Below are 23,794 nucleotides of genomic sequence, written 5' to 3' on the forward strand. Positions count from 1 at the left end.
GTGTGTGTGTGTGTGTGTGTGTATGTGTGTGTGTGTGTAAAATATCTCTCAAGCCCAGAGCCTTGCATATGCTCAGCAAGCATTCTGCTGTTGAGCTAAGTCTCCCACTTCTGGATTTTTTGAGACTGACTTGCTATGCGGCTCAATCCAGCCTTAAACTCCTGGTCCTCTTGCCTCAGCTTTCTTCATGCTGGAATTAGAGGCATGTGCTAAATAAATAATTTAAAATTGCACCTGGCTTGGGAAATACCCTTGGAGTAAATGAACTTTATGAATCAACAAAACCGAGTGTTGGATCTCACAATTGGAGAGGGTCTTGAGTCCTCTGGTGTCTTTAAGGGGAACAACCTTATAGGCATTGGAGTCCAGTTGGTATACTATAGTACTGTGATTTCATGCTGTGCACCTGAGGAAGCCGGTGATTACAGAGGTTTAGTAGATGGCCCATGCTTCCATGGCTGCTGAAGAACACCCTGATCTCCCTGCCTCTAACACATGAGGTCCTGCTGTGTGGCTCGGCTAGCCTCCTGAGCATCTCCTGCATAGCCCCTCTCCTCAATAATGGCTTTGCTTGAGCATAGTTTCTGAGGATTTATAATGGCAACTCAGATACACGGGATAATCTGGTTTTCAGTTGACCAGAACTCGGAAAGTGTGGGATGGTCCTTATTTGGGTTGTGACTATAACCTTTAAAACCATTCCTGTCAAGACACTATTCTGGAGAGTACCTATTATGGTACCACTAAATTGAAAAGAAAACAAAATGGCTTCTTGCTGTTGTTTGAGATAAGATCTTACTATGTCACTCAAGCTGGCCTCAGACTCACTGTGGTCTTCCTGCCTCCACCTCCCAAATGCCAGGTGACGCAGCTGTGACATGTCCCCTGGGTCCCATGTGCTCTGCTGCCATGGAAAGCCATTTTTCCTATGTGTGAGTGGGCTAATTTTATCTTGACTGATTTGCCTTTTTAATCCAAGGGACATGATTGATATTTTTTTATTTTTTAAATTATTTTTGGAGAATTTCATATTAGTATCCGCATGCCCACCCTTTTCTTCTCCTCTTTCTGATTTATCTTATTTTCTTCCCTATTCCCTCTCAAGTTCATGACCTCTTTATTCTTTAATTACTATTGTTACACATATATGTGCACATGTGATATACTGGTATTGAATAACCAGTTATGAGGGTTTCTCCTGGAGAACACTGAACCTCTTCCTACCCCACTTCATGTAGGGGTGGGACTTTGTGAGATTTCCTCCATCTACATTGGCATGTCAACTGGTATTGTTGTTCTTCAGGTCTTGGTTAGAAGATGTGTGTCTAAGAATGTGTATTTTATCTTTGTCAGTGGGCACTGAATTTTCTAGAAACCGTTTAGTTCTTTTTCAGGTAAATGTTGTATGTATTTTTTCATGGCTTGAGATTCTTATCAAATGGCCTTGTATTGTGAGACTCTCATGGCAGCTTTTAGACCAACAGGCCAGATTATGTTCTTGTTTCTATGGCTCCTGAAGAAGGAAGTTATCCAAGCTCTCTCTTGAGTGACCTATACTTTTCACTTAAATTTTCTTGTTTGTACACCCCTTTCCTTATTTTTGAATCCATTTAATCAATATTTATTGTATACAATAATATTGTATATTGTATATTTGTATATGTACATAATTATGTTTATTCAATACTTAAACTTGAAATTAAGCATGGAGAAGGAAATTAGAGAAGGGAACAGTGGAGGAGTAGACTTCTTGAGGAAGCCATTTTGTCAGGTTGTCTAACCTTTTTACATTGCAACACAGTATTGCCATCTCCAAAGCTCATACTGCAGGAACCTGAAATTGCACATGCACACTTGAGAATGCACGTGCACATCCCCCCCCCCAAACATATGCACATATACCATGTATACACACATACACAACACACACATTGTGTATACACACATACACACTATATACATACCTGCACCTCCCAACCCCCTATACTAACTACATATATACTACAAAACACACACCACCCACATCAGACACATACACAGCACATGCACACCCACCACATGTAGATACCAACACACACACACACACACACACACACACACACAGCAAAACAATCACAATGTTTTAAGTAACTGGTTTAATGGTTTATGGTTTAACATTGAGCTTAATTTACAAATTTGCACCTACCCTTGGGGCAGATAGGGTCTGGCCAGCCATTTGGAAAGTGAGCAGTTGGTGGTCGGAGCCTGGGGATTTTAACTTCCTGGTTCTGGAGGAAGAACAGGAGTGGCATCTGAGATAGAGCAAGAATGTAGATCACTGGAGACAGGGAGGTCAAGGGACTGAGTGAGCGAGGGAGCGAGCATGGGCCAGTTCTGTGTTTGTGGAGGTAGCTTGGTGTTGGAAGGTTCTCAGCGAGTTCAATGCTGGCAGCATGCCAGGCCTGTAACAAGTAAAGTGAACTGAACGGTGAGCAGTGGGGGATGGAGAACCACTCAGTGTGCCAAAAAAGCAGCCCGCAAGCCTCAGACAGGCAGGCCGGCGCAGCACAACCCCTTGTTCCTCCATTTCTCAGCATCCTTTCGCTATTACCTTGATCGATCAAACATTGAAAGGCAGGGGCCGCCCAATCTTAGTTGGATATTCCAAGATGACAGGAACTGTATCTTCTTTGCTAGGGTATGTTTTGCTGCCTGCCCAAGCGGTAGACACTGATGGCTACAGCAAAGTGATAAATTATGAAGGAACTAGGCAATGCACTTATTTTTAAGAGAATATGACACTGTTTTTTATTTTTGCTCAAGTCAACAAAATTTCATAAAGTTTACTGGAATTTTATTTCTGCCACTGCAGGACTCTTTTCCCCGTGTTTTAGTAACATAGGAGTTTCTTGGGATTTCTTTCTAAAACCACCCCTTTAGTCAGAATAATGAATTCTGATTCCACTCCATTTTTTTTCCCCTGTTACACAGACATTTCGCAGAGCCAATTAGGTTCTGTAGATGGAGTTGCCCTTGAGAAGTGGTGATCTGGTATGATACCATACATCTGGAAATGATCTCTCTTGCATTCTCCAACCCTAGTCTAGGCTCACCTGCCTTTTAATTGTTCACTGCCTGCCTGCAGCGTCTCAGTACCAAGAAAGGGTCAAGAGGGATTGAGGCAGTTTAAACACAAACAAAAGGCCCATGCAATGTGCCATGTGTGTGCATAGAAAAACTCTGGCAGGGCCTGCGTTGAAGCTGTCAGCAGTGGTCTAAATAGGCCTAAATATTACCTAAATAGGTAGTAAGGTTTTAGGAGATTTTTTTTTCATTTAGGTGAAATGCAGTGATATTTTCCATGAAAATACATCATGTAAGAGGCGAACATCTCAAAGTAATAACAGGGGAAGCTTAAATCAGAGCAGGGACAAAAGTCAGGAATTGAGCTCTGAAGAGAGAAGGGCTTGGCTTGGGGGAGGTGGGCAGGCTGCAGAACTAGGCTGTGTAGGTAGGGGCTGTTGGTCTGGAGGCTTCTGCAGGGTGTACCACAGCCACTTCCTAGGAAACATGCCTTTTGTTCTTGCAATGGCTGGAAGCATAGTTCCATCACAACAGAGGCTGCTGGCCTGGACGTCTCAAGACAGAAGCCTACCTTAATGTCATGCCTGTTAATCGGGGGTAAAGGAGTCATCCAGCTTTGCTCAAACAGCAGGAATCACACTGATGCACCTTTTCAGCTTCTCTCTCCTCAGAGACCCACCTTCCCACAGTCCTGTACTTTAAATAAACTCCTGCCCTGCCAGGAGAAGGGGAAAGGTTCCAGGACCATCCTGTCCAGAGTGGTGCCCTCTGATGAGTTCATTCCTCGTGCTTATATAACTGGAAGTGAGCAGTGGGTTCCTGATTGCAAAATGATTCGAACACCCACTGCTTGGTTCCGAATGCATGATTTTGGTGCCCTGTACCAGATAAGCACTTAATTTTTACCCACCAGGGTTTCCGCTAAAACAGAGGTGGCTGCACTTTAATATCTTGTCCCAGTAGGAATTTTTACGTTTAAGTGGTTGCATTAGCCTTCCTTTATTGTACAAGTAGGAAATAAAAGCATTCACAGAGTGAGGCAGACTAAGAATATATTATAAAAATAGACACATTTTTTTGGAAGTATGGTCTTAAGTAGGCATAGGAAGTAATGGGTTAGTTCGTAAGCATCTGTCATTCTGCTCTGCTTTGATTTATCCGCATCCCTCATCTCCTTCCCCATTCCTCATGCCTCTCCATCTATTACTTAAGCCTGTATCTTTCCTTAAAATTTATTTTTCTCATGCATGCATAAAAAAGGATTTTACTTTACAATTTTCAAACAACTCATAGGGCGTGATCTAGAGAATGACAAACAGCATTTTGTGTTATGCTGTGGTTTTTTTTTCATTATCTGAGATTATAACCAAACCTGGACCTGGCAGTGCTTCTCCTAGGTTTTCTTCTATCAGCACTGCATTTTCAGGGATTTATTCACAACTTTGATCCATTTATGAGTTGATTAGATATGTATCTAATGAAATAGTTGAGACTTCAATTTCCTTGCATTAACATGGGAAATAAGTTCAGTCTGATAAAATGGTGATTTCACTCTCCTTTAAAGGGCATTCTCTCTCTCTCTGTCTGTCTCTGTCTTTGTCTTTGTCTTTGTCGTATGCCTGTCTGTCTGTCTCTCTGTGTATGTAGGGGGGAGTGTGTGTCTTAGAGAGAGAGAAAGACAGAGAGAGAGACAGAGAGAGAGAGGCAGAGAGACAGAGAGGGGGACAGAGCGACAGAGAAGGGGGGATGGATGGAGGGCAAGAACAAGGTGTTACTATTACCATGGCCCAAGCTACCCTACCACTTGGCACTCTTCCTCCATCAGTTCAGCTTCCCTGTTGTGATTATAGAATTTATAAGTCCTCCTTATTTAAACCATTAGTTTCAAGTTTTATTACTGATTGGTAAATATGTAGACATTTCCCAAAACAACTGTCAGACTCTATCAGTTACTTGTTTCATTGTTGCAACAAAATACTCACATTTGAGGATGTCTTCCTGCCCTATTCATCCTAATCTAGATAGTCCCTCACAAACTGGTTCAGAATTTTGTTTCCATGACAATTTTCAAGTCCATCACATTGTCAAACAAGATTAACCACCACCATACCCTTGGTCTGTTTGGCAATCAGTTAGTAAAAATGCTGGTTGTGAATATGTTTAAATAGCGTGCATGACACAGGAATTATTTTCTCACTGATGATGCAGTTATGCTCCCTCAGATTTGTAATATCTTAATGAGATGGAGATGGATATAAACAAGGTTTTGGTCTCATTGCTTTGAGTTCATAAACGTTTTTGGTTTTTTGCCGTTATGGCTAGGAGAGGCTTGTGAGGATTAACTTTTCCTCAAAGTTTTCAGTTGGTGTCTTTTCTGCATGGCTGGTCATTCATGGCTGCTTTACTGCACTAACAGGCTTTTGTTGAGTTGCTGCGGCAAAACTAATAACTATTCACTTAAAGGGGAAGCAAATGTTATAACTTTTGAGAACTATCTCACTATGCAAATATAATTTTATACATTTAGTATTTGAACGATAAGTCATTTTCCACTTTCCATCATAAACATCCTGAGCACCCAGGTCTGGGTGGACCCGAAGCCAGTGTGATTTGTAAAATTCTTGAAAATGTCGACACACACTTTAGCTTCTAAAAGTAAATTCAAAATATGTATTATAATGAAAAAGGCAATTATATTTTATTATATTCATTTTGTTATTTTTACATTTTTGTTGTTTGAGACAGGGTCTCTTTAGCCTAAGCAGTCCTCAAACTCAACTATGTATCCAAGGATGACCTAGAACTTCTGATCCTTATGTACCACTTAGCCCTCAGCTGAGTTTTAACAAGCCAAGAAATACTAAGGAATATATAAGATCTAGAAAAATAGTGAAGCCAAATGTTGCTAGCTCTCTCTCCATACATGTGTGGAACAACCTGTAGTATGGGTCCATGCTGGGGTGTCACATCCTCCTGCTGAAGCCTGGGCTATGGATGTTGTTGGAAACATTTCTACACTGGGATGACTAGCAATAACACAATCTGCACAGACATGACTGCAAGCCAGGTACATTTATTTTGAAATGTACCTACTAAATACTAAATTCAGCTCAGCTTTTCCTTCACTGGCTCTCCGAGACCTACAGCCACCCCAGTGCCACCAGACACAAATGTGTTGGGAAGGGAAGAGGAATAAGGGGAAAGATTGATTGCTGTTAGAATACCGTGTGCTGAAGCTTTTGTGAAAATGTGCCAGTCTATGAGTTCTGTGCACAGGCTCGCACGGGGAGCCCCTGCACCTGAGAAAACCTGCAACTGCAGCCCCCTCCACTCCTGTTTATTCTGAGAGAAATTGGCTGCTAGAATGATTAACTTCAGGCACTTCAAGCACCATAAAAATTCGCATTACTTGTGGTTCTTCTCCTTTATTCTTCTCTATTGTTATTCAAAGTCGTTCTTTCCTCTCTATTCTAAGGTGTTAATATTAAACTACATTAAAATTGTCCCTCAGAAAGCTAGAAAAGACAGCCATGCTTTTCACTGTTTTGAATAGGTTGTGTTATTTAATTGTTAATAAAAGCAAAATACCTTTATTTTAAAATAATAAAATGAAAGTCCATGCAGCAAATATACTCTTTTGGTGTTATTAGTAGATTGATTATAAAAATTGCCAGGGCTGTTGTAAGGAATGGAAAAATGTGGATTATATTTATATTTAGTAGGCATTGTGTCCATTCTGGGCCTCTCTAATCTCTAGGCTGCCAAAGTTTAAAGGATTTTCATGCAAAGTGTGTCAAATGACTCAGCTCTATTGTTCCTACCATGGAAATGGAGTTGTATATTAAAATCCCTCCAGCCTTCTCAGTAATACTACACTGGGGGAAATCTGGGAGATAGCAAATGTGAAAACAAGGTAGACTATTACACAGAATTTAATCTCATAACTATTTACAGAATTACATTGTTGACATAGTTAAAATATATACACAAATATAAACCCCTTTAAACTTAGTATGCATCCCACTCATTTGCTCCTGTCCTTGTTCATAAGGGCCTGTTTTTAAATGATATTGACAATCACTGGACATGATAGTTTATACTGTATCCAGGCTTTGGGGTGAATGATCTGAGAAACACCTTGCCCTATGAATGCAGTTCTATGAGTGCCTATGAATTCACCTCCTACCCCTTACCCTCCACCACCTTGTACTGGCCGTGATTTGACCTTCCTCCACTGTTTTCTTTTCCCTGTAGTGCCATGCCCTGCTCTGGGCCTGTCTAGGACACTTTGCTCTTCCTGTTTGAGTCTGTAGCAGCCCTCTTATGTCAAGTGCCCTGGGGTGGAGTGGCTGGAGGTTCAGCCATGTTAGCAGAGGGCAGAGAAGGCCACTGAGGGATAGTAGCAAAACTATTCAAGAGACCAGGATTAGAGCTGTCTAACCTCAGGCAGGACTATGAGCTGTGAGCATGACTGACCACCTATACCCTCTCTTGATTTTATAGAGCAATCCAGTCCAGGACTAGTGTCCTTTGGATCCATGTGTCTGCATTTAACTATTTATCAGTGTTTCCCCTTTGCTCTCAGTGAACCAAAGCTCCTTTAGACCCAGAGTTCATCACTTAGAAATAGTGACAGGCTTCCTTGGAGGTTCTCCTACATCTTGTATAGGAGATGGCAGGACTTTCCATCTTTATCTATAGACATGCTATATTCTGTAGAATCAGACATTAAATAAATGGTCATAGAAAATGTTATATAAATTGATGTATACTTTATTCAGAACATTAAAAGTTCTAAGACACACGGTATCACTTGGATTACTATGAATGAGACCCTTTCAAGATAACAGATTCTGCTTTACATTGGGATACTTTTGTGTCGAGCATTATTTCATGCCATTTAACATTGTCTGTTAGGGTAGATGCCATTGTCATGGTAGAAGAAAGAAAAATGTTCTCCTAGAAGACCATGTAAGATAGTGCTCAGATTTATTTATTCCTTTAAACTATGACATTATCCAGTAATTATCAACCTTATATAACAATATCAGAATAGTGTTCAGTTGGAATCTGTGAAGTAGGTAATGAAAATAATATTGAGCCAGGCACAATGGCATACATACTGAGGCAGGATGATCATCATGAGTTCAAAGTCAGCTTAGGTGACAGGAAGATTCTATGTACCTTCTCTCCTCCTAGCTAAGTAAAACTAGCAAAAATTGCATAAAGGGCTTATATACACGATTGGTCAATTTAATTTGTTTAAAAAACATTATCCATAGACTAACTATTTCCCATGTTTGGGGTATGTTTAGGAGGCAAAATATTTAGTAAACATGAATAACTTTTTAAAATGTTTTGATTTTCTCTCTCATGCTTTAATAGTGAAAATCAGGGGAAAAATTCAGTGTAACTACATTGGAAAGAGGGACAAAGAAATCCAGGAGTACCCATGTCCATTCTCCTTGTCCTGACACAAGGTTATACAGATCTAAGCTGCCAAAGTCAAGGTGGTTGTCCTGCCCATCACTGACCCATTATTGCTTTGACCCATCATTGCTTTGACCCATCATTGCTTTGACCCATCATTGCTTTGACTCCACTCTACTAAACAATAGTCTGAGATTTGATCTTTGTTTGAGGGATTACAGTCGTCCTCCCTATCTCTAGAAGCTGTGTTCTAGGTAGAATAATTTGTGAAATTATATATACATATAATTATAATATACATATAATTTGTGTGAAATTTTATTTTCATAGTATATTAGGATTATCTATAAAATGAATGATCTTCATTATCTCTGGTGGAATGAATATAATTTTAGTGTAAGTTTTAATAGCCTATCTTAAAATCAATTAACCACACCCATTTTTCATTAATGTTGATGGTGACTCTGCTACTTTTACCTATGTGCAATACCTGGCGCTACACATATCAAGTAGATTTTATAGGTGAATAGGCTTTTAACTATACTTTTATTTTTAGTTAGCCCATATTTATAGGTTTCAGGGTAATACTTTGATAATATATCCAATGTGTACTCAGCAGATCAAATTTATGTCATGTCAGAGATTTATAATTTCTCTATATTGGAAACATGAAAAACTTGCTTTACTCAAGATATTGGATACTTTCTAAACTGTAGTCAACTACAGTTGTGCTGTGCCTTCAAGCATTGAAAGTTAATTCCCCTATGTAAATGAGGTATTCTACAATTCCTAAGTCACAGTGTGTGTTAGGTGACTGAGGCCTATAGTGCCTGATGCAAAAGTGAAATTATCTGCAGACCCTTCCAATCTCATAAGTAAAACTACACATAGAAGAAAGTATAATATAAGTCAAGTTCTGGACACTAAGGGCAAATAATTTGGATATCCAGTTGTTATTCAGTGCTAGAAGCAGATTAGCAATTCTTGTTTACTTTGCTGAGAAGCCAGAGATCTTCCCATCTCTGTGGGTTGCTTTTTTCAACATATTCAAAATTCTTCTACAACATCAGGGGCCTTATAGGCCTTCACTTATCTAGAGTTAGGCCACTTTCCTTCAGAGGTGAACATGTAGAACTAAGGTGAAATCAAGCAGAGTGCCAGTTTGTTATCCTGCCCCTCCTTTAAACAAAAAATGAAAGTAATCTTATTAAATAAGTATGGGGGAGGGGAGGAATCTCCACAAGGGAGCTGTGGCTTCTATTTAATCTATATGGAATTAATGTTGGATAGACTTCAGTTTAACTTTAGTCTGATCTTCCTGCACAGAGAAAGCATTAAGTTTTCACTTCTAAATCATGAGAAATGAATGTTCAGTGCAAGAAGAATACTATCTGTATCATTGCAAGGTGTCACGGACATGGTCTATGCATAGCAGAAATAATAAAGGTTTGCTGATACCTAATATCAGAAAGAACCTAGATCAAATGGTTAAAAGTTCAAAGTTGTGTTGTAACACATTCACAAAAGAAGGATAAAATGAAAAAACATTAATGGATTTTTAAAACTTTTACTTGAGTGAATATGGTGACTTTAAATTCATATTCAATGATGTGTTTTTTAATGTGACCTATTTAAATGGACAAAATTTACATTCTTTCCAGAAGACTGCCTTAATTACTGAAATACATTTTTTTCATAAGAAAAGTATATTCAGAATGTAATTCTGGAACTTCCAGGAGTAAGGCCATGTACAGTAGTAGCGTTTCTAAGACAGCATTTCTCCAGATTTCCCTACTAACAGGTTTATAGTTTTATATTCTTATTGCCTTGGATTTCAGTAGAATATCCATCTTTTTCCTTTTTATTTCAAATTCACCAAATATTTATTTAATGTGTGTTGGAAACTGCCATATATGCTTAAGATAGTTACAGCTATTCAAGTGGACAACAAAACTTTTTAATTCTTTCTTTTTTCTTTTGGGAGATCATAATTACATCATTTCCCCTCTTTTCTTTCTTCCCTCTAAACTGACCAATATATCCTTACTTTCGCTTTTTCAAACTTATGCTCTTTTCTTAAATTAATTGTACTTATATACCTACAAATACACACACATGTATACATGCACATAGACATATATCTCCAAATGCAACCTGATCAGTCTGTATAGTGTTACTTGTGTGTATATTTTCAGAGCTGCCCATTTGTTGAGGATTTATAGGCTCTCCCTTTCCATGTTACCATGTGTATTAATTGTCCTTGCTCATTCATAGTGTCATGTTGGTGAGACTTTATGGTACAGCTTTTGACAGTAGTAGGAGACACAGTTTCCTAGCAAACTTCTTGATCCTCTGGTTCTTACTTTCTTTCTGATTTCTCTTCCTAAATGGTCCTCCAGCTTGAGGTACAGAAGTGTTTAGTAGATGTATCTGTTGAGACTGGACTCTACGACTCTCTTTAGATTTGTTCTGGTTGGCTGTGATGGTCTCTGTCAGACAGCAAAACTTTAAAAGTAGGAAGACCTGCAGTGACCACTAGCAACAGTATAACATTTAAAGTAATTTAAGGCCTTCTCCTCTTCTGGACATGGCTCACTTGACACATTTAGTTCCGTTCCTAAGACTTAGGGGTGTCTTCTCTCACTTGAGCCTGTGATTGCTTGGCAACTGAACAAATGTGACAGAACTGGAATTGGAGTTGGACTAATTGAAATACAGACACCAGAGGAGCAGTGATAACTTGAGCTCAAACAGACAAGAGATGGATCCCAGACTGATGAGAGCACAGGATCTCAGAAGCTGAGAACCTGGGCAGCAAGTGAAGGGAATGCAGACTCCCAGGATAAAGCCGGTCGACAGAAAGTGGTGATGGAGATTCAGACCTTTGTTTTCATGGACCGGATGGGTGAGACATCCACAGCTTCATAGATTGGGTATAAAATTATTTAAGAGTGAGCTTCTCTTTGTGTGGAGGCAAAGCTTAGATAATGAAACCCTTTGGCTGTGGCAAACACTCCAGCCGTTTTCAGGCCATACATTCACTTAAGAATATAGTTTTTGCTATGTATGTAAGTATGTGGATGTGTTGGTAAGACGGACAGTAACTGATCATGACAGAAGACCAAACTCTTCCTCTGCCCAGCTGTCCCTCAACACTACGCTAAGATGCTCTGCTCTACGGGCTGTGGATTGTCCTACCCAAGTCTCCCAGGGGCTGCACTGGATGGTAACCAATTGATGGCATTAGCAATTGACGTTAACAACGATGCAAAGTAAAGCATCAATGACTACTCTTTCCCATACAGTTCAATACTTGGCTATTTGTGCAAAGGGGACCAAATACTTATGCTCAGAATCCTGCTATTAGTGAAAGTTAATTTCTTGGCAGAGCCAGATAGGCAAGCTATTGCACTGTATAGTTTCCACGGTGCCCCTGTTGAGGTGGGAAAGTGGTTGAGGGCTAGCCCTCACTTGTGTGGTCAGATATTTTGCATAATATTAAACTTTTACTCTTGAGCATACAAAGGAGCCACTGCTTCAATAGGTCTGAATTTCAAGTTTTCATTTTTGTTCAAGATCAACTTCAGCTCACTAGTGAATTTAAGGTCAGCATGGCTACCTGAGGCAGTAGCTCAGTAATCAAAAATCTTCTCATAGTATCATGAGTCTCTTGCCTTTTATAAACATCCTCGTCTTTTGTTGTTGTAGTTGTGAGTGCTGGGAATAGTAAGGCAGAATATAGGGGTTTTGTTGCTGACCAGATTAAAAGTAAATGAAACTAAGTGGATAATGAATTTACCTCTTCAGCAGGATAAATACAGACATGTGCTTTTGAAAGAAACGCTCCTCCTCACTTGTGCACTCTGTCTAAAAAGTAAAACTGTGAACTTGATGATGAATTTGAATCACACCAGGTGATATGCATATCTATTATTATAAAAATCTCATTTTAGTGAGAGCTAGGATTTAATTATATCATCATTTTTTTTTTTTTTGGAATGTCAAAACATGCACCCAGGAGAGTTCAGAATGCCTGATGATTCACAGGAGATCCAGAGCTTAATGACTAGTGTGAGCAAACATGTCAGTGAAGCTGCTAACAGAGTGAAAGATGCAAAACTGCAATGCTGGAAAGTGAGCTGGGGTGTCAGAATAGAGCCAGTCCAATTTTTTAATTCCCTCCAATAGAAGATGACAGACATGGACCATATCTTCCATGCTTAGGCTAAATAAGAGAATGGCTTTCACCTTTATTTCTCTCCTCCCGGCTTAGCTCAGGATTGATTGCAACCAACCCTCAATCCAGGAAAGCCAGGGTCTGCTGTCTGCACTACACTGGCTCCTCTCTTTCTCTACCCACCTTAGCTCCACGGAAGAAAAACACTAGACAACTTTCTTAATTTAGAACTTGTGCAGAATCTCCTGCCCTACCCTTATCAGCTAGCCTCTATCAGCTAGTCTAATCAGCCAGCCTCCAAAGACCTCCTTGGTCAACCACCAGTGGTGGAGGCCACCAGTTCTAATTTCCCCAAGATCTCACACGACTGCTGCTTTCTCCTTGTTCCAAAGCCTAGCCTGAAAAAAACAAAAACAAAAACAAAAACAAAAACAAAACAAACAAACAAAAAAACCTTTCTCCTTCCTCAAGTCTCTTCTTCCTCCTGGGACCCAGAAGTACTATCATTACCCTTCACCCAGCAACTGGGTTTTGCCTTCTTTATCAGCCAAATCAAGAACCAATTACTCTTTGGTTGGTGGTTTAGTTCCTGGGAGCTCTGAGGGTACTAGTTAGTTCATATTGTTGTGGGCCCGGGGGAATGCGGATTGCATGAATCTGAGTCCTAGCCCATCTAAGTTCTAGTCTTAGTCCTGCATGCGAGTCCAAGCCCTTCATCCTAAGGGGCTGCAAACCCTTCAGCTCCTTGGGTCCTTTCTCTAGCTCCTTCATTAAGGACCCTGTGCTCAGTCCAATGGATGGCTGTGAGCCTCTACTTCTGTATTAGTCAGGTACTGTCAGAGCCTCTCAGGAGACAGCTATATCAGGCTGGATTGTCCTTCCTTCAGTCTCTGCTCGTGGTGGGACTAATGGCACCAGCAGCATATGTATAGTAGAGGATGGCCAAGTTGGTCACCAATGGAAGGAGAGGCCCTTGGCCCTGTGAAGGTTCTGTGCCCCAGTGTAGGGAAATGCCAGGGCCAATAAGTGGGAGAGGGTAGGGTGGCAGGCAGGGGGAGTGGGGAGGCAACAGGGGTTTGTTCTTCTTCTTGTTGTTCTTGTTGGAGGGGAAACTGGGAAATGAGATATTGTATGACATGTAAATAAAGAAAATATCTAAAAAAAATTTAAAAATTTAATCTACTGGAAATAAAAAAAAAAGAAGAAGAAGAAGAACCAATTAGGGAAACAGCACCTCCCCCTAGATACCAAATTTGTCCTCCTATCTCCACACTATTTTTCTTGCATGTGTGTCATTGTCCTGGTTTTTGTATTTTTTTTTTTTTGCATAGACACAAGCTGTAGTGGATTAGAACAAACACCTCTGACCTTGTTTGAATTACCTTTTAAGATATTCTCTCTACAACTGTAGTCACTTATGAAGGTCTGGGAATGAGGACTTCAGGATATGAAATTTGCAAGGCAGCAGCTCTGCCAATAATCATTGACATGATAAAAATCAGTAAGATAAGTGTAGTGGCACATGCCTCTCATCCTAGTGTTCAGGAGGCTGGGGCAGGAGGATTGCTCAAAGTTCATGGTCAGACAGAAATTTATGGTCATCCTGTTCTACATAACAACTTTCAGGCCTGTCATATAAACAAAAATTAAAAAATTAAGTAAAAGTAAACCTGTAATTATTCTTCTCTCTGTGGTTAAAACTATATAAAAGTTATTGTCTGTAAAGGTCTCTTTCTCTTGTTTTTCTTCCTTCATCAGTATATAATTACACATATTTCACGTTTTATATTTCTCTATGTCACATGGTTAGCATCTATTTGTATATCCTTACCTCGGTAATGAAATTATAAATCTTGTAAGCATATGTCTTCCATATGCTTCACATGAAACACTTTCTTGTTTAAGATTATGTTAATAAGTGCATTTCAAAAATTTGGTGTAATCTTTTGTGTTTACTTGTATGTTGTTAAATAGCTAAGAATTAGGATTTATTCAAGGCTTGAAGAATTTCTAGATACACTGTTTTAGGTAGGGGAGACTGTTATTTGGCAATCTAGAGACACTGTTTGAAGGCAGCCTCTCCAGGCAATGGGTCCACTTCACGAACACACTGCTTTTCTCCTAGTGTGCATATGCATGCACACACAAAGACACACTTACATGTGTGCACATACATTGTTTTTCAAAAACTTCAGGAGAGTGCAACAGAAGTTGATAGTTATGAACTCACAATTCTCAAAATATGGATATGGGGACCTCCGGGACTTTTCTCAGCAGCTGTATAAGGTCAAATGTATTTTTCAATAAAACTAAGACCCTATTTGCCTTTTGGAAACCAGCTGGTAATAGTTGTGTGTATGTGTTGACATGTGTTGTGTCATGAATGCAAAAGAAATAGCCAGGAGCATTGCTGAAGTTTGAATGTCTCAAGGCAGTGGTGTTCAACTGTAGAACCTATCTTTTTATACCCCATTTGATAGGGCTTATAATTTGATTTTTAAGGTTTCAAATTTCACATTACATGTAAGCTTAAAACAACAACAACAACAAAACACTACCATATGTGAAATTTGGTGTAGTATTAAAGCCCATATTAATAGTTATTTGAAGAGCCAATTAAGCTATGTCCTTACTTGTAAGGTCAGATGTAAAATGGATTCTTTCTTTTCATCATTGTTTTTTTTTCCTGAGAAAATGTAGTGTACCTACATATTTTATGCATTTGAAAAAAATGGTAAGCAGGCAGAGCTATGCAGGAGATACAGATTTCTGGAAGTTCCTGCTGTTGGAGGAGCAACATTCATAGGACATAGCAACTGTAGGGAGAACAGTAGACTACACGGGAATCACTTTGTTCCTAGGATAAACTGTAGTGACCTATGAGCACTGGTAACATGTGGATTCCTGTCTTCAGATGTTCATCCCATACAAATTTACTCATACTGAGTGATTCCAGGTATAATGAATATCCAAAATCCCAGCACACGAGAGGCTGAGTGAGGCAGGAGGATCATGAGCTTAATGTCAGCCTGGAGTACAGAGTGAGAATCTGCCTCACAAAATTAACCGACTCAAAACCCCCAAACAATATCAAATACTAAATGAAGTTCAGTGCTTTTTACTTGAAGTTGAGACATGGAGTGTTGTTCTGTGCCAACCCTACCATGCCCAACATTCCACTTGTGAATTCTGCTCCGTTCTGTAACTCAGTCAAGCAACAAACCAATACAAACTACATTTTCACCTAAATACAACTTCACATGATCACTGTTTTTAAAAGGAATCAAATATAAGTAAGAACAAAAGCTTGATCAAGTCATCTGTATGCTGCTCATTAGGACTTACTGATCGCTTTTGGCTTTCTTCTAATTTATTTTTATGATCTTTTTAAACAGATCACCAGAAACTGGAAAGGGAAGCTAGAATCTGCCGTCTCTTGAAGCACCCCAATATTGGTGAGGAAATATTTTCAGATATCATAAATTATATTTGTTATGTGTTCTGTATGAAACTACAGTAAAAGTACTCATTTCAGTAACTAATATATTTACAACTGGTAACAAGTAGATTCTAGTCTTTTGATCATGGTTACATTTTACCCAGACATTTTCATGTGTATATATTTATTGTCATCCTTTTTTGATGCAATTTGTGAAGCAAGAGTGAAAATTTTTAAAAATTTCAATTAATTAGCTTAACTTTTTTTTGTGTGTAGAAATGAATCTAGTAATGAAATAAACATTGCATGTTTCCTGTGGTGCTAAAGAGTGACTGCATATTAGCCAATGAGCTTGCTGAGTATAATTCAGAAATTAAAATTAGGTAATTTCTCCTTTCCCAGTTTCCCCTCCAACAAACAAACAAACAAACAAACACAACAAGAACAAACTCCTGTTGCCTCCCCACCCCATGCCTGCCACTCTACCTTCTCCCTGGCATTCCCTTACACTGGGGCACAGAACCTTTCACAGGGCCAAGGGCCTCTCCTCCCATTGATGATCGACTTTGCAATCCTCTACTATACACATGCTGCCAGAGCAATCAGTCCCACCATGTATAGTCCTTGCTTGGTGGTTGAGTCCCTGGGAGCTCTGAGGGTACTAGTTAGTTCATATTGTTGTTCGTCTTAAGGGGCTGCAAACCCCTCAGCTCCATTGGTCATTTCTCTAACTCCTTCATTGGAGACCCTGTACTCAGTTCAATGGATGGCTGTGAGCCTCTATATCTGTGTTAGTCAGGTACTGTCAGAGCCTCTCAGGAGACAACTATATTAGGCTGGCTTGTCCTTCCTTCAGTCTCTGCTCCATAGTTAGGCTCTGCAACTCCTTCTGTGGGTATTTTGTTCCCCCTTTTAAGAAGAAATGAAATGTCCACATTTTGGTCTTCCTTCTTCTTGAATTTCTCATATGACATGTAAAAAAGAAAATATCTATAGAAGTGGTTCCTAACCACCAGAAAAAAAAAAGAAGAATCAACCAAAAAAAAAAATAGGTCCACTTAACTCTTATATGTCATTAATATAGTGACAATTGTGCCCTATCAACATTAAACTCTGGTTTCTTGACCAAAATAAAAAATAAAAAAAATTAGGTAATTTCTGATTATCTGTTACTCACTTTATTGTAACTACATGTTTCGGAATCTGATATATTAGTTATCAGTTTTCCTCTGGATGCCTCTGAAATAAAAAGGATGACCTTTTTCCTAATTAGAAGAGGGATTGTAAAAGTTGAAAACAACAACAACAACTAAAACAAGCACATGGTTTTAAAATTTGTAGCTATAGTTTTTCAAGGAATATCAATTCTGTATAGAAAAACAGTGTAAAAAATATGTGTATATTCATGTGAAACTTGAATGAGATTTGGAAAAAAAGGAAAAAAAAACCAGCCAATGTTTGGCAATGTTTGGCGCTACAGTTTGTGTTTGTGTAATTAGGAGTTGTCAGCTGCTGATGGTCCAGGATGGAAAGGAGAACTAGGCTTTTATCAACTCAGTCACTCTCACTTCTTACCCTGTGCCATCGAGGGATTGCAATGCACACAGATGGGCAGGGGCACATCATTCTGAATGGAGATGCGAAGAAGCTGGTCATCTGGCCTGTTGGAGCTAGCAGATAGTTATAATAAACAAGGGGTGGAGTGGGGAGGGGAGACGATAAACAGGCAGACGCAGGAAGAGAACAGCTAAGGGGAGAACCCCAAGGCTGAATGAACCTTGCCCACTGAATTCCACGAACGCATGTTTTCTAAGTGGACAAAGTAGGAGTGATTGGGTTTTTGCTTTACTCAATTTAATGTCCCTAAATTACCTTATCTGACGCTACTGTATTAACTTCTGCGAAGGACAGTGATTTACAAAGGGCACTAGCAGCTAGCACAGGAAGTAGTCAGTAGCTGGCAAAGAAAGGATGCCTCAAACAAGAAAGCTCATGGTGGCACAGGCCTTCAATCCCAGCACTCAGGAATCAGAGGCAAATTTCTCTGCATTCCAGGCCAGCAGAGCTACATAGTAAGACCTGTCTCAGCAACAAGAGCAAATGAATGAATGAGTATGAAGGAGCACCTGAGCTACCTGGAGAGACTAGCCAGGGGAGCTGGGAACAAAGCTTTCTGAATTCTCTGGGGTCCTAGACTGCACAGGGAAGTCTGGAGGGCTCTGGATTGCCCTGTAGCTCCTAAGGTCTTACAAGATTCTTAACCTCTATTCATTACTTGCTCTTTTTTACTGCCTTATTTTATTTTATCATTTAAAACCTGTTATATTTTAAAACTTCAAGAACACAGGCACTATTTTTAACAGTTGTTCCCCCTGTGAAGATTTTTCATTTTTTCACTTTTTTTTCTCATTGCCTTTTTCTTTTTCGATAGGATATCATCACTGCATAGACTGAAATTCACTATGTAGGCAGGCTGGCCTGGAACTCATTTTCTATTACTCTCAGTTTTACGATAAAAGGCACTACCGCCAAAGATTCAAGTCTTGAGAACTTACAGCAATTAAAAGTGTTTTATTTTATTTTTCCCTAAAGGGAAACATTTTAAATGGACCTACATTGATACTTTATGAAACAATATTTTTCAGTGCTTTTTTAAAACAATATTTTTTAAACATTTTAAAAACAATTTAAAAATTTTTAAAAGCAATGTTTTTAAAACAATTTTTAAAAAAATTTTAAAACAATTTAAAATTTTAAAATTTAAAAATTTTTAAAACAATGTTTTTAAAACAATTAACTTTTTAAAAAGTAATATGAATACTTAATGATTTTAGAAAAAATATGACGGTTAATTAAGAAACCAGTGGAAATAGTCAGTAATTTTTGTTTTATATGTTTCAGACTTTTTATAACGAATCTTATGCATGGCTAACTTTGACCATTCCCCTGTGTGCATTTTTTTTTTATCACTTTACCTATTTTGAGAGACTTGTCCCACTCAACAGAGTGACTAAAGAGCTTGGACTAGCAGAGACCTAGGCTGTCAAAAAGGTAAAGAAGGAGAGAGGGTGCCTTTGCTTCTTAGCTTTGCATCTGAGTGTGGAAACAATGTCAGAATGATTCCTTCTCTGCTTGTAATTGATGTAGGGTAATTAGGTATGTGGAGATCGATCAGGTCCTGTTAAACAAAACAAAAAAGGAGTTAGATGCTAGTTAGGGAGGAAAACAGATTTTACTCAGGACTACTACTGTGTTGGGGGAATTATTTTTTAAAAAAATAAATCCACCCCGCAATCACAAACTCCCTTTCCCTCTGTGTCACGTTCTTGAGCCAGCACGGTCCAGCATCACCATGTCCCAGCGGGCTCTTGTTATTTTCTCTCAGCTATTTGCAACATCTCGCTCACATGCAGTGCCTTACATACCCCCACAATTATTCATCTAGCCTGCGCCTGGGACCCGGTAGGTAATACACGACTCTTGAGGCTTTACTATCCAATGAGGTTTATATAATAATAAGATCACAATTTAAAAGATGCCAATACAAAAATTTCAGAACTAAATAATAAAAACGATATTTTGATCCAATTAATTTAACATTGTAAAAACCTTAGCCTGGTTATCACCAGGCAGGGTCTGACGCGTCCTCCTTGTCTGATTCCATGATGAAGATCTTGCTCTTCCTCCCCTCTGATCTTTCTCCTCCCCCAACTCTAGCTCCACCTCTCTATTCCTGTCCAATCACAGGCCTGTCACTGCTCTAATGTGATTGGACAAGGAAAACGCTGCAACACTACTGCATTATGGGGAAGAAGCGAGCTGCATTCTAAAGGGTAGAGTGACTGAAAGAACTCTTTAGTCATAGATTGTCCTGGGACGGTCATGTGCAAGGGTTCGAGGAGGGCCTTTTATAAAAGAACTTTCTAGGGTTGGATCAAGGGAGTGTGTTTGTCACTGTGTTAAAATGGTCGGACTTGTAAAATATGCAAATTATCATGCAAACAAAATGAGGACGATTCATGAGCTTGCCCAGGAAGAGAGCAGTTCAGGCTATGCCTCTATCTTCCTGGTCTTTGTAATGTACAATGCCTCAAATTTCCACAAGACAATATTACCTTTTTTTCTTTATCTTTTTGCTGTTGTAACAGATCACTTCATCCAACTTGTAAATCCCATTTTCCATTCTTCTCTGCTGAGGTACTTGTCTTCCAGAATCCTCAGGTTCTGCAGGGGAAGCAGTGCTTTGAGATTCTGTGACTATCACACCGAAATGTTACTGTCATTACTCAACAAAAGAATAAATAACTGTCACTGTGGTATTTCTCACCTTGAACTCTTTGAATGAATGTGGCACAGAGAAGGCAGGCAGAGTTGACTAAATCTTGATTGGTCTGTAAGAAAACGGAATAAAAATGATAAAACCCCAGGAGTCTTCTTTTTCTTTTTTCAGATGACGAAAATTTACCTTTCCAACATGTAACACACAGTTTTTACACATGACTTCTTCCTTTGTTATTGATTACTCTAATAGTCACAACATTTTATTTACACAGAGGGAATAATTTTCTACTACTTAGCTACTTTCTCTAGCACCTTCAGACAGGGAAAAAGCTCACATATTATTTAGTATTATAAAAAGTAAAGTGTTCTTGTTTTATGTTTAACTTTTATTTGATTAAATCTCACATTTCGTCTTGATTATTTGACGTGAAGGCTAAATTGTATCTTATATTACTGTCTGAATAATAAATGATTTTCTTTCTCTAACAAATGTGAAAAACAGACTTTTTCCTCCTCACAAAATATGTTTTTTATCTGTTCCCTTGCTTTGCCCAACCCCAACCTTCCTGTCTCCTTCCCTCTCTCCTTCTCCTTGTCCCCTTGTGCCTTCCTCCCTCCCTCCCTCTGTTAATTTCTTCTATTCTCCTTTCTTCTCTGCTCCCTCCCTCGCCCGTCCCTCCCTCCCTTCTTCCCTGTCTGCAGTATTATACCAGCATTATGCCTTTTTATAGTTCTTGATAAAAGTGAAATTCATCCTTATTTTTATGCAGCCCATTTAGTTACAAAGGCAATCTGAATATAAAAGTTATATATATTCAGTGACATTTTAAAATCTTTTAAATTGGTAATCTATTCATCTGAACAGGAAACTACTTGTTTCTTTGTAGATAAAGATTCTTTTTTTCCTTTTGTATTTTTGTAAAAAGCCAGGCTCACTGAGTTACACAGAAATGGTTGGGGTTAGCCAGGCATGGTAGCGTGTAGCTGTAGCCCCAGCCCTCAGGAGGCTGACAAAGGATGGCTGTTCATTTGAGGCCAGCCTAGACTACATAACAAGACATCACCACCACTCCCCCTTCTCCCACCAGAGAAACAACAGAGACGGTTGATTGTTTGTGAAGTTATAGAGAAAAAAAAATGCCCTATATTACAAAGCAGTGGTGTGGTTTAGGGTCAGTGGTTAGCAACTTCCATCAGTCCTCAGAATTTACTGAGACTTTCTCCTTGTTTTCTTCGCTCTAACTAGTTCTCTTTCCTAGAGAAATTACTGATTTGGGTCTTTATCTTCAGACCCTTTTGCCAGAGGGGAAGCATTAGAATTAGATTACTTAAATACTAATGATTAACACAGATTCTATAGAACCAAGTACACTTAAGTAACACAGTTTAGTATTTTGGAGACAAATTTGCCTTGTCATTTAGGTGACCACACTTGACCTGCAAAATATTCTGTATTTTTACATGTTGTGAGAGTCTTTTATTTTCTCCTCTTTGATTAGTAAAAATGGATCACATATTCATCAGAAAGCAGTAAACACTAAGAAAAGAGCACACAATAGCATCCGATGTGATATTGTATAGTATTTACAGAACTAATGAGGAAACACTATGGTTTTTACCCCATGGGGAGGAAAGTCAGGATGGAGTTGCTATGTGACAATGAATAGTCCATCACAACTATTGGCATAATGCATCATACAAGCATATGAGCATCTTTAAACTACCCTAATCACTCAGAAGAATATTGACTTGTTAATTTAAAGGCATGTTTAATTTTTAAATCCTTTTACAAAGCCTTACTGTGTGCCTAAGTTGCTTTGTGAAGCTCAGGTTGTCTTGGACCATCTGTCTTCTGAGAGCTGGCATTAGAGATGTGTGCCACCATGGCCAGCTGATTTTGGAGTGTTGAGGTAATTTCTGAAAATGTACTTTAGCATATGACTATAGTATTTGTTTTTGGACATTTTGCTAGCTGTTATTCATTATGGTAGAAAAGTTTCAGTATTGGGAAAAATAGCTCTATACATTTATTACTAACAAGGTTAAGTATGGGGTTTTATATTCTTAGAAATGCTCCATAGGTAGACAGTTTTGCCTTTGAATTTGATTCATAGTACATTGGGTAACAAAATCAGATTCAGGTTGAATTAACTTACCATGAACTTATGAGTCTCAATATTTTATATAAAGTTACATTTAGCGCTTAGCTTAAAGACCAAAGGCCTGAACGGAAGGAAATAGAAATATTCAGAGGAATGACTTCAGTTCCCCTTTTGAAGTATTCTTTCATGTGCTTTACTTAAGCGGTAATTTAAATTTATTGCTCATGAGTAGACAAAAAATTATTTGGTAAGAGTTTGATTATATTAATGGAATTTAAGAGCTTTTATAATTCATTTTTCAAACTTTAGATGTTTAGTAATGAGTTTATCCCCTAAATCTTTTAAAAATAATAAGAAGTGAATATAGCTGGAAAATCGGGAAAGATGGAAAGTTCGCGAACATCTTACTTTGAAGTGTTTGTCTTTCATCTCTGATTCTGGGAAAGCAGTGGCCTGCTTGTTGTTTTCAGTTATCTAAGAGGAATCTTAGACTCTATAAATACTGCTTTACAAGCACATCCATAATTATTCTCTTTGCAGCATCAGTGTTTTGCTTATTTATATGCATTTGTATTGTACATTTATTTAAAAAAAGAACCCTACAGCCCAACTTTTATCTTACCTATTTTTATATGCCTTGAACTTTGTGAAACAATGTTTATTTTGATTACCTCTGAAGATGTTTTTTAAATACTTCTAAAAACATTACAATTTACCCTACTCGTTATTTTGTTTATAATTTATTAGCTACCATTAGATGAGTTTTATATACACATTTGATTTTGTAATTAGAGAAAATCATGTTTGTAAGAGTACAATAATTTGCTGTACAAATGCAGCAAAAGGTGAATGAATGGAACTGTATAAACGGTTTTAGAACTTGTCAACTGTTTCAGTCAATAGGGTAGGTTTGACTGAGTCCAGTGGTTAGCCAAATCAGAATCTTACAGCTACAGTACTGAAAAACCATGAAGATGTCCAAGGCATGTTCCTTGATCCCCAGAAAAGAGCCAGGAGTTACTTATGCAACCATAATGCGGTATGGTTACATTGTATCCATACAATGGATGGATACAATGGATTGAAGCTGTTACCTGGGTGCTACTGAAGCAGGAAAGACAGGCAGAGAGTATTAAAGTCTCTAGTTGTGGAAGTCCTAATTCTTCCAGAGGAATGATTGTCTTCTAGGCCATGGAGATTCACCATTCACCGGAAGTAATAGTGGAGAATTTCAACCTCCTAAGGGAAGGGATGTGATCTTGAATCTGTCAAAACTAATGAATTTACTAAAGATTTAGAGAA

General features: G+C 38.6%; 1 protein-coding gene across 13 annotated transcripts in view; it reads left to right on the top strand.

The window, feature by feature from the left end:
• The window catches only part of Camk2d (calcium/calmodulin dependent protein kinase II delta), a 249,116-nt gene that overhangs the window by 74,388 nt on the left and 150,934 nt on the right, over positions 1–23,794 (top strand). For all 13 annotated transcript variants that reach the window (XM_031375385.1, XM_031375386.1, XM_031375376.1 and 10 more), the window contains exon 3: positions 16,066–16,125. In XM_031375385.1, coding sequence (XP_031231245.1) covers positions 16,066–16,125 — 60 coding nt within the window. The remainder of the gene's footprint in view (positions 1–16,065; positions 16,126–23,794) is intronic.

Source organism: Mastomys coucha, unplaced genomic scaffold (genome assembly GCF_008632895.1).
Source record: "Mastomys coucha isolate ucsf_1 unplaced genomic scaffold, UCSF_Mcou_1 pScaffold16, whole genome shotgun sequence".
Taxonomy (NCBI): domain Eukaryota; kingdom Metazoa; phylum Chordata; class Mammalia; order Rodentia; family Muridae; genus Mastomys; species Mastomys coucha.